Here is an 11,952-nt window from a genome sequence, read left to right on the forward strand (position 1 = left end):
GTTTACCTTTTTATTTTTATTTTTTTATTAATCTTACAATATTTGATAATAAAAAAGAAATGGATTTGGTGGGCTATAAATTGAAAGTGACATTTGTATACTTTAGAGAGTCTCACCATTGAGAAATTAGACTTCACATGACTTGTTAAATTGAGAAGTGGGTATGGTATCACCATTGAAGGTTAAAAACAACTCATTTTGTATTTCAATACTCAAACTTGAGTCTCACCGTTGGAGATGGTCTAATATAGTGAGATCAGTAAGATTTAAAAAAATAAAGGGAAATGACACCTATACACATACTAAATGATTGAAAAGACTGTTATACCTCCATGATCTACAAATACGTAGTAAAAGATTTGTTGATGAACTTGTATTCACTCGTCCCACTTAGAAACCTCTCAAAAACCCTGCAAAAATGGAGCCAATAAATCCTCGGAAAACCAACTCTTCTTCCCTCAAACGCCGGCGAGAAGACTCCGACGCCGATGACAACCACCCCACCACCGCCGTCGACAATGGCGTCGATCTCTCTCTCCTCGACGCCATTGAAAAATCCCATTCAACCGTCGAAACTCTCGACCTCAAAACCCTAAAAAAACTCGTCCTCTCCTTCGAGCGTCGTCTTCGCGACAACATCGAAGCTCGCCTCAAATACGCCGACCAACCTGAGAAGTTCGCCGATTCCGAAGTCGAGCTTCACGAGGAACTCCAGAAGCTCAAAGTTCTTGCTGCTGCACCTGAGCTTTACCCAGAATTAGTTAATCTCAATGCAATTCCATCAATTCTTGGGTTATTGAATCATGATAATACTGATATTGCTGTTGATGTAGTTTCGCTTCTTCAGGATTTAACTGAGGAGGATGTTTTGGAGGATAATGATGAACAAGCTAGGGTTTTAGTTGATAATTTGGTTGAGAACAATGTTTTGGAATTGCTTGTGCAGAATTTGTTGCGGATGAATGAGAGCGATCCCGACGAGGCGGCTGCGATTCATACGACGTTGGATACGCTTGAGAATTTGATTGAAGTTAAGCCCCAGGTGTCGGAAATTGTTTGTGAGAAGACGAAATTGCTAAGGTGGTTGTTAGGGAAGATTAAGGTGAAGGAATTTGATGGGAATAAGGAGTATGCGTCGGAGATATTGGCGATTTTGCTGCAGAATAGCACGGCGAATCAGAAGAGGTTGGGGCAGATGAATGGTGTGGATGTGATGTTGCAGGCGGTAGCTATGTATAAGTCGAAGGACCCCAAGAGTTCCGAGGAGGAGGAGATGCTTGAGAATTTGTTTGATTGTTTGTGTTGTTTGTTGATGCCATTGGAGAATAAGGAGAGGTTTGTGAAGGCTGAAGGGGTGGAATTGATGATTATTATTATGAAGCAAAAGAAATTGGCTTATGGGTCTGCTATAAGGGCTCTTGATTTTGCAATGACCAAGTATCCTCCAGCTTGCGAGCGGTTCGTGGATGTTTTGGGGTTGAAAACTGCTTTTGCTGCTTTTATGGGTAAGGCAAGTTTCATTCTCCCTTGTGTTGGTTTATTGTTAAATTTGCTTTCTTTCTCAAAAAGTACAATAATTGTTGTAGCATGCATGGTTGTTCAGATGATATGTACATGTATGTATTCAAATTCATTGGTAAAGCCTCATAATCACACCCTGTTGTTTATCGAGCAATTCATTTACATTGCTTCTGATGATGGATGATGTGTTGCTATACTTGGATTACTTGCTGATAAGAGAGAATTTCATATACAGTATATGTTTTTAGTATGACTACTGTTGGAGTTTTTTTTAGTGCTGTGAGGTGCAATATGGTCTGCTATTTGGGCTAAAGATTTGTAAATTTCTATTTATATGTGGATATTGCTGTTTTGAGTATCCTTTGCTGAAGCTTGGTGTTGGGAAGCGATTTCCAGATGCTAGTCTTGAACTTGAACTACAACCTGTTTGTGTCTTTTTGTCTTCTCATGGATGGTGATGCTTGTCATCCCTTGGAATGATGTTTGTAGAGAACTTAGTAGAGAACCATAATGCCATAAATCTCTAGTACTATCTGTTATTATGATTATCTTTAAACTCTAAAGCATAGAGATGAGATCCCATTAATGGGATATTGGGATCTGATGGTGGCTGAAGTGAAGATTTCTCTGGAGTTGGGTCTTAGTAGAGTGGAGGTGGGTAGTGACTGTTTGTCAGTCATAAAAGCTTTGCATGAGAAATCTTTTGGTGCTAGTTCCTTTTATATGATTAGGGAAGATATTTGAACTTTTAAGTCTTTGTTTTAGCTTTAATCATGTTATTTGGTCTTTTGTTAAACTTAGGGGCAATAATTTAGCTCATATATTGGCTCATTTTCAGCCTTGGTAGAATGGCCAAAGGACGTTGAACCATGTAATCCTCCTCGATTTGTTGATATTGCTTCTTCTGATTTAATGAATTAGCCCGGTTTTTGGGCTTTCGTTAAAAAAAAAGGATAGAGATGAGGAATGACCTATTAAGTCTCGATTCCTAGTTGTAGATTGAGAACTTGTTTTCATCTTTTATAAAATGCTTGTCTTTTGAAAATGTGTTTTTTTTTTCTTTCTTCGGAGGGAAGGTTGAGGACATTTGACCCATTACCCCACTCAAGGCAGAGTCTTCATTAGAATTATTGAAGGTTATGTTGATGCTGATGTTGGTTGGGATTGGGGGTTTGTTCAGTGTCTTAAATTAGATGTCTTTGTGTCCTTTGTGATCGAAACATATAAATTGAGTTAATATTTAATAGAGGTTGTTGATGTTTAAAGAGTGGCAGATACAGAGAGGGAGATATAGGATGGAGGACCTTTTTAGAAATGGGGAAGAAGAGGGTAATAGAACAAAGAAGAAGACAAATTAAGAAGGAAAGGAAAAAAGGAGATAGATAATTGGGTAGAATGTCTAAAAAAAAGGAGTGTCAATGTAGGGGGGAAAGAGGAGAGGAGAGGGAGGGGGAAGTGAGTGAAAGGGAGAGGGAAGGAGGAGGATGGATTGAAGTTTATATATCTTAATATATTATCTATTTATGTTATCTAATCTCATCTTTAAAATGCATGCCAAGGGGACATGTGATTGTAAGAAAACAAGGAAGTAATCATTTTGCATTTGTCTTTTTGTATAATAAAGAGCAATTAAGGGTCTGTTCACATTTACATTTACTGAGCTGAGCTGAATTGAATGATTGGAGCTGAACTCATTTGACTGATTGGAGCTGAACTGAACTGAACTTATTGGAGCTGTACTGAAGTGAGCTGAAATGAATATTTTTTGAGAGAGGGAAATTAGAAGTTGAATTGAACTAAACTGATTGAAGCTGAAGTGAACTGAAATTAAGTAAATGTAAACAGACCCTAAATGTTGTGGATTTTACTCGAAGCCACTTACAAGAATGGATATAATAAATGAGCTTAAGTAGATGGTGTTTTTGGTGTATGGTGAGCCATATAGGGTATCAATGTTCACAGGATTGATCCTAGGTCTTTGGTGGTTCCCATGGCTTTGACTTGGTATATCTTCAAAGTTGAATTATGGAGAAAAAGGAGAGGTTGCAAAAGTATACATACTCAAATTTATCATTACTCTCTTCGTCCAAGTAAAAGTCTCATTGTCATTTGGACATGCTTTTAGGAAAGTAAATAAAAGATTGTTGAGTTTTGTTTTTAAAAAAAATGAAAAAAAAAGGATGGGGTTTATTTATTTATTTTTTCTTATTTGAAAGAGAATAAAAAATACAAGTAAAAAAAATTTAGTAGGGTTTAGTTAATTAATAATGTATAAGGAAATAGATGAAGGTGAAATGTGACTTTAATTTTATTTGCAAGCCTCTAAGTTGAATTTTGTTTGACCTCCTAAATGTATGAAGATGTTACTGCCATGAATTTACATTGCTTAGACACCATTATTGACATAAATTAAGGAACAAAAGATGAATTGGATTATAAACAGAAATTATAGGGGGGAAAAAAACAAGAAAACAAGAAGCGTTCAAGAGGCTTGAATTCCTCCCAACTAGCAACCTAAATTGCTAAATAAAAAACTCCTCAATATTCAACATGACTCTCTCTCTCTCTCAGATAAGCTCCAATTTTAGAGGTCTCCCTCTAACTAACTAGTTTATAATTAAAGCAACTTAATTATAAAGCAGCTACCTTAATTTACCATCCCCTATTATCTATTCATAGCAGTTACATGGTAGCTTTTAGAGATAAATTTTCTATTTCTTCACTGTAAGCAGAATATTGGTCTATGATATTATTGCTATTTAGTTTTCTGTTTTTGGTAGAGAAAGTCATATACTATCTAAATCAATGTCTAAAACTGTGAGCTCAACAATAAGTGGACAATTTGTCTTCAAAAAGAACACACGGATTACAAATAAACTGAAGAATTGAATATTATTAATTGCTTAAGTGGTGATGTTGAATTCTGTTTCCCTCTGGTGATGTGTGTCATGATTTTATTGTGTTTTTTCTTCTAATTCTCCAGATACCAATAAACAAGAAGCATTGTCATGATCTTATTGTGTTTTTTCTTAATTCTCCAGATACCAATCAGCAAGAAGCATAAAAAAGAGCGATTTCGGGAGGAGTTAGAGGAGAGAGTAATATCGCTGATTTCATCATTATTTGGTAAGATGGCAAGTTAATTGCTTACATTAGTTACATGTCAAATTCTCCTGATTTATGCCTTAATTAATTCTTTTGTAAATGGTGAGTTAAATTTTTTCCAAGGAACTGAATAAGCTCTGGCATGACCTTGTCATGTTGAATTCAATCATTGAACACTGTAGATCAGCTATTTCTTCCTTGTCATTTAAAATTATATCTCTGTGTCTTTGTTAATGATGATATCTTTTGTGTTAATGGATTTTTAACAATCTTTTCAATGACCCTTCCTTCTATCTCTCTTTGTATGTGTTTGTGTGTTGTATGAAGCGGGGAAGTGTGTGGTTGCATAGTGCCACCATGGCTTACACTTTAAAATTGAGGTGTATCTTGGTTGCACTGTGTTGCATGAGCCATTTTCTTTCAGCAGAAAAACGGGATGACATCTGTTTCTGTATTCTCAGACCAGTTAGTGAAACTAGCTCTGTTTGACTAGTTTGAGACTTTGAGTCTGTGATTCAATGTTATATGGGATTTTCAGATCATTATCAGCACTGACCTGAATTTACGGGCTACTTCAATCTCTAGTCTTTCTCTTAAATGCAACTCTAGTAATGGTAAAGCAAGCAGCTGCTGCCCTTCCTCTGCCAGTTGGCTAGTAGCTGGTCAATCTATTGCCTGGCTTTGCTAACTGTATTATATATATATAAGAAAAAATATCCTGATGCGCTGGACTTTGCCAGCAATCATGAATGTTGTATTCTGTAGGATTTTCTAGTAGGCGCTGGAGTTTAGCTGCTATGGGAAGATGGGAAGTTTGCAGTTACCAGCTGTTTATGTGGACTCTTTTTATCGTACTAACCAAAGAAGGGTAGAGCCTAGAAAGTTTTAGTTTCTTATTATCTAGGATAAATTTTGACATTCACAAAGTTTTCTGTAATTCTTTGTGATTCGATCCAGTTTGGTTCTGCAATCCAAATGGTGATAATTTGGTGTAATGAATCCTGCAAGCATTTTTAATTATGTGGATTCCTGAGTTTTACTTAGAAATCATCTTTGATTTAATTGGCAAGCTCTAGTCCCACACATTTTGTGGTACTGGATAAGTATTTTAATGAAGCTGTGAAGATGTCTTACCAATATTTTGAAAAATAGCCCCATTGTCACTATAGAGTTGAGAAATCTGCTTTGAAGTGAATTTGAGTGACGACGGAAAATGATAATAAGCAGGTCGCAACCAGTAAAATTTTCATTTGTACTTGTGTGTTGGGGACATGGGAGGTGGAGATGGCTTGTATTGTTCTTTGAGCATTGCACCCTGTAGTTATTGAAGATTAATACTATAGGAATCTGAAATGCACAGGTGTTTAGTTAACAATGAAAGTTGGAAAGTGCTGCTCATTCCTCTCTATCCTACAATTGTACGTTTAAAATAAGCGTTCCCCTTGGTTTTCATCAACTTCCATTGTATTATGCAAGTGCCACATAATTTATTTAATTAATGCTGAGGGTGGGCCCATTCCCATTTCCAGGTAGAAGAAGATATGTGGTGAGAGGAAGAACTTTAACTATGAATTATAGATTTTGAGTATACTAACAAGAGTTTGTTTTTCATAATGATTAAGGCTTTGTCCTTTTCTGTTTTCTATGGTCTGAACCTACTCAGCTACTCTGCTTATTATTAAATTATCTGATTGCCCTTATCTGAACTCATGGACCATTGATTGAACATATTTGCTCATATCTTCATGAAAATACTGTTGTATGGTGAATACAAAGGCCTAAATAATGTAACGGGCCAAGGAATGTTGCTGAAATTAATTCAATAAACCAATTTGTAATACTCAAGTACCTTACTCCCCTATTGCATGGACAACATAATGATTCTTTTCTTGTGGCTTTTCTAGCTGGAATCTTGAGAGGATCTAGAAGAGAGAGATTGTTAAGCAAATTTGTGGAAAGTGAGTGTGAGAAGATAGACAGGCTTATGGAGCTTTATGTGAGGTAATTTTCTTGCTTAGCAATTGATTGCTATATGCCTATATCTGGTGCTGTCAACTTGACTAGAAGTGATTTTATGTATTCATGTCAAAAAAAATTTATTTCAATAGGTACGCTGATAGAGTGAAGGCTGAGGCTGAACGCTTGGACCATATGGAACTTGATGATTTTGAGGTCAGTGTACTGACTTATCACTTTAGAAATAACTTGCTATCAAATATTGATATTGCAACCACATGAAATCTTGTAGATGAACGAGGAGGAGAAGTACAATAGAAAGTTGGATTCTGGTCTCTACACACTCCAGGTAAGAAAGATTATTATTTTTAACAGCGCTGGTTTGTCAAATATAGTGAGATATGACATCTATCTTACTATGATACGGAGTAAAAATAGTAATATGAAAGGACTTAAATTTATTTGACCGGGGAGGAGGAGGGGGTGGGGGGCAGCTTTCTTAATCGGATACAATACAATAGTCAATGCAAATGGAAAGGTGGTCAATAAGGTTAGTGCTACAGTGTCATGTTGGCTCCATGCATCATGATACGCTAGGTTTAATCGTTATTAGTCACATCTTCATTTGGGTTGGAGGCACATTAAAAGTTAGTCGTTTCATTTTCTGGAATATGTTATTTTTAATTTTCTTGTTTTCTATTGTGGGGTGTACCCTACTAATCTTCCCTGGCTTCATTCCTGGCACACATGCGTGCAACACACACACACACACACACATTTATGAATAGAGGGTGATTCCATCTCCTGGAAAATTAGAAATCCTATGATCAGGGATTGTAAAATTGATCTTGATTTTTGTTGGATTCTCAAGATCATAGAGTCGTGGCAGGGAATTATCTTCTAGGAGTACCCACTACCTATAATACATAAAGTTGGAGAGTAGGTAAAACCTTTTTTCCTAATATGTGTGCTGCTGGATGTCGATTGTAAATAAAGTTTTCACTTTGAAATTGTGAGCTAGTTAGATTATTTGGCGTAAGTTTTTTCCTAATAAGTGTTGAATGTGTCAACTCAGCTTCTGTTTTGGTGCACCCGCTCTTTTCTTGTGAGGGGGTGGGGTAATTGGGTATTTGGTCAGCATCAGCATGTCCTGGCTATAGTATGATTTTAGAAAACTTCCCCTCATGCATACGCTTTAGATTTGATTGGTGTCATTTCCTGTAAAGTGGGATCTTGTCAAGAGGTTGATCTCCTTTATGATGTTTCTTACTGGATTGGGTTTATTGTTACATGGCATCAGTTGTGGTCCTTGTGATGTTTTTTGTAACGTAATTTCTTTTTTGTTACTGATGCTCTTCTCTGTGCCTTGCTTGCAGCTGATTGCTGTTATATTGGGTCATCTGTGGACCTCTGAGTAAGTCATCGTAGTAGTCTTTGTTACTTTAAAGTAGCACATATCTCATGTTTGGAACCTCTGTTGTTGACTGTTTACTCTGTACAGGAACTCACGGATAAGAGGAAGAATTGAACTTTTACTTAAGCAGCATAAGCTCACGAAAAATGATGTTAAGGATATACTTCAGGTAAATATTTGATCTTTTAGCTTTCTGGATTTGTCTAATTACAATATTTGTTTTAATTTGTTCAAACAGGCTAGTAAAACAATTTAGTTTTAATAGGTTGTATCTCCAAAACTGTCTCTATCAGTCCACTACAACGTACTTTTAACTCATAATTTGTTACGCTAAAACAATACAACCAAAGATCGAGAGAGGATTAAACTCTCTCCATTACTTGAAATTTTCAAGAATGATTAGAAAACTTTGCTCCCTCATCCATCATCCTCCCCCCCCCCCCCCCCCCCCCCCCCCTCCTCTTTCACTTTTACACACTGTTGAATTGCTTCATTGACTGTACTGGCAAATGATCGATTAACCTGTCCTTTTGCCTAAAAAATGCTTTGTTGAATTGCTTCATGCCTTCATTGACTGTAGTGGCGAATGGCAATACTGTCATTGATTTACCCGTCCTTTTGGCTAAAAAATGTTTTGCTAATTTTCCTCTTTGCTTTTAGCTTTGTAGTATTCTTTTATCACTAAAAGTTCTAAAACTATCATTCAATCTTCCTTAACATCAGGAATATCACAACAACATTGGAGACCTTGATGGACCAGAGGAGAAAGAACGGGCGCAGTCAAAAATTCAGAAGTTTATATCTGCCTTTTGAGCACTCTCCCTGGCTGAAGCAACTGAATTACGGAGTAGTATAATGATAGAGTCTACTAAAAAACCCATAGAAAGGAGTTGTAACATATGACGGCCTTTAATGTAAACCAAGCCATATGCATAACAATACTAGCATAGTGTTGTCCTGTGAATTATCGGTTCGGTCACTGTTCATTTTCCATGTAAAATTTTGGCCCTTATTAAATTGTTCAATGTAAGCAAATCTTTTCTCGAAATTACAAAATTGTTACTTCATTTATTGAGTTTTACGGATGTAATTCTTCTCTCCTCTCCCCAAACGCTCTCTTCTCTCTCCTCTCCCCTTAATACACAGTCCCCGTAAACCTAGGTGCTCGTCGGAGATTCGGCGCCGCAGTCATTTCTCCGGCGAGTTTTCCCCCTTTTTTCACTTCTTTTTCTCTTTGAGAGTTGCCGTTCGATCCTCCGTGCGAAGATAAAGTAGATCTGACCTTGGAAGGGCTTCAATTTTCAGGTATTATTCAAACAACGAGAAGTACGATTGTGTTAAGTGTTATCGACGAAACAAGAAGTCAAGGCTAGCCTTTAACGCCGCCGTTGAAAGGGTATCGGTAAAGATTACCCCGGCGGTAAAGGTGAAGTTAAGGTTAGGGTTTTCCCTATTCTGTGCCGAAATTCGGTCGAGGTGGGGTGAGTTCTTGCGTTGGGCTACAAAGATCGGTTTGTTGTCCTAATTGTGTTTCAGGGTGAGTTATTTTGGTTCTGCTTTTCTTAGCTTCTTTAAGGTTTTCGCAGGTTGCTCTGGTTTTGGTTAACCTGTTGGTTGGGATGTTGTTTATGGAGTACTTTAGTTGTCTTTTATTGTTATTTTCTCAATCTTTGTTGTGGGTGGTTTGGGTATGCTTCTTCCTTATGGTTGGTGGTTTCCCTTTTGAGTTTGTTGATTGTGAGTTTAGCTTTATGTGGTTTTCCTTTTATGAGTTTGCTTTTGGATATATTGTTTGGATATTTCCAATTCAATTTGGAGATTTGAAGAAAATGTTTGGGTGGGTGTTAGTGGTCTTGCCTTGGTAATACTCTTTTTAGGGGGAGTATTATAAGTGTTAGGATGATGAAAGAAGTTATGCATAGTTGGAAGATGTGGCTTTCGTGGATCTTGGTTGTTCGTACCGATTTTATAAATCAGTGGTATTCAAGGTTGTCTTATGTTTTTTCTCAGTTTAGGCTAGCATTGAGACTTGTTTTCTTTGCTTTCAAAAATTCAAATCTAAACACTACTCCCCAAATGGAAATTTTGGGGGTTAATAGCATGCTAACCAAGTCACTTTTAGTGACACAAGTTGCTTGTGAGCAATCTGATTTGCCCACAAGTTCTTTCGAGCCAGGCCGTGAGATTACCACTCTTCCGCTTCCATCTTCCTCGTTAAAGTTTCACATGGTTTCAAGGGATACCCGTTGTGTTTTTTTCCCTAACTTCAACTCCATTTGCAATTCGGAAATCACTGTCAACTGTGATGGCACACTATCTCTACATTGTATGCAAGGTTACTTCAACAATCGAGGGCCAACTGGAAAAGAATCTACTACCTTCATAGTTATTTTTTTTTTCGTTTTTAAGATGGTTTGTGACTTATGTAAGGGGTCTAATTAACCTCAATAGTTTAGGTTGCCTTATGTTGTATTTGGTTACCTATTTTTAATTAAATGCATTCTGTTGTTGTAAAAAAAAAAAAAATTGAGTATTGAGCTTCCTTAGGCCTCTTTCTCATGTTGTCGGTCTCTGGACATTAGCGAAACTTGTAAGAGAAAATGGCCAGATGAGGTTGAGGCCCTTGATGGTTCTTTCCTTAACTTCATTCCAAATTGTTTGTTTCATTTTCGAAAAGTTTTCTATTTTTTCTATTTTACTTGATTATTAAAAACCTATACACATCAATCAATTTGGCAATTTGATGTTACTTTTTACTTGCATACAAAAATGTGCAAATGGGTTATGACTTATGAAGTAAGTCAATTGAGATGGAGGATTAATACAATCTGTTGTTGATCTAGTTAACTCATGAATTATGGAGTATTTATTAGTTACGGAGTATTACAACAGATGCATGGAAAGGTTATGTCTAAATTTGCGTTGGGCGTATGGGCTATGTTTGTATGATGCACTCATGAAAAAATCTTGTACAAAGTGCGATTAATGCTATACAAATTTTTACCTACACCCCACGGCAAGGAACACTACCTGCACCCCTCTACTCTCCGCGCGTGCCCCGCCCTCACCCTTTTTCATTTATGAATTTCCTGCAAATTTTAATAACATGTTCATTTCTATATTAGTAAATGTTCATTTATGTATCATTAGATGTTCATTTTTATAATAAGGAGTTATTTGTTCAAATTAATTTATTTTTTAATTGAATTTCAAGAATTTTCTATAAATAAAAATGAGAGCATATTTACATATGTATAATTAATCACTTTTATGATAAAAGATAAAAATTATAAGAATTTAAGAACTACGGAGTACTATTGAAATTACATATTTCTAAAGAAATTTACCAATTTTTTTAGGAGAAATTTGGTAAATTTTGATAGTTTAAGAGAGAGAAAATGGAGAGAGAAATGAGAAATGTGGTAAAATTTTGTGGAGTGAGAAAATATAATACTATAGTATTTTTTTTCAATGTTGCATTTATACTGTAGTACTGAGAAATGTGGAGTGAGAAAATTTTGTGGAGTGAGAAAATAAATGAGGAGAGAGAAAAAAATGGGAAGCTGATTTTTTTTTGTCTAGTTGTAAGTAGTCACGTGGGGGGGAGGGGGGTGTAGGTACTAATACCTACACTTGGGTGTAGGTATTAACAATTATTAATGCTAGTTTGTATAATCAAACTAGCTTGAAAAAAACCTTAAGCTTGTTTATCAACCGAGCCTAGCTTGAACCGAGCCTAGATTGAAACAAAAGCAACAATTGAAAGAAAACTAAAAAGACCAAAACAAAAATCTACGACGATGCAACCAACCAATGAGCATGAGAGACCCAATCTCGAGGAACCTTCCTAATTTGGCAAGCTAAAAAAGGTAAAAGAGCAGTGCGAATTGAATATCCTGCAATAGCCAAGCGCACAAGATATCATCGGAGCGAGTGCGACAGAGAAGGAAAAAGGA

General features: G+C 36.4%; 1 protein-coding gene across 1 annotated transcript; it reads left to right on the plus strand.

Annotated features, from left to right (window-relative positions):
• Positions 1 to 366: 366 nt before the first annotated feature.
• Positions 367 to 9,049, plus strand: LOC145576425 (uncharacterized). Its single transcript, XM_081634194.1, has 8 exons — positions 367 to 1,510; positions 4,563 to 4,647; positions 6,531 to 6,627; positions 6,735 to 6,798; positions 6,875 to 6,931; positions 7,959 to 7,996; positions 8,084 to 8,165; positions 8,720 to 9,049. Exons 1-8 carry the CDS (start codon positions 419 to 421, stop codon positions 8,807 to 8,809), a joined length of 1,605 nt encoding a protein of 534 aa, XP_081490320.1. The 5' UTR covers positions 367 to 418; the 3' UTR covers positions 8,810 to 9,049.
• Positions 9,050 to 11,952: the final 2,903 nt, after the last annotated feature.

Source organism: Chenopodium album, chromosome 13 (assembly GCF_948465745.1).
Source record: "Chenopodium album chromosome 13, dcCheAlbu1.1, whole genome shotgun sequence".
NCBI classification, from domain to species: Eukaryota; Viridiplantae; Streptophyta; class Magnoliopsida; order Caryophyllales; family Amaranthaceae; genus Chenopodium; species Chenopodium album.

Coding starts and splice junctions, on each gene's coding strand:
- LOC145576425 (XM_081634194.1), top strand. CDS start 419: ATGGAGCCAATAAATCCTCGGAAAACCAACTCTTCTTCCCTCAAACGC. Junction 6,932..7,958: donor CTGGTCTCTACACACTCCAG/GTAAGAAAGATT, acceptor CCTTGCTTGCAG/CTGATTGCTGTTATATTGGG. Junction 7,997..8,083: donor GGTCATCTGTGGACCTCTGA/GTAAGTCATCGT, acceptor TACTCTGTACAG/GAACTCACGGATAAGAGGAA.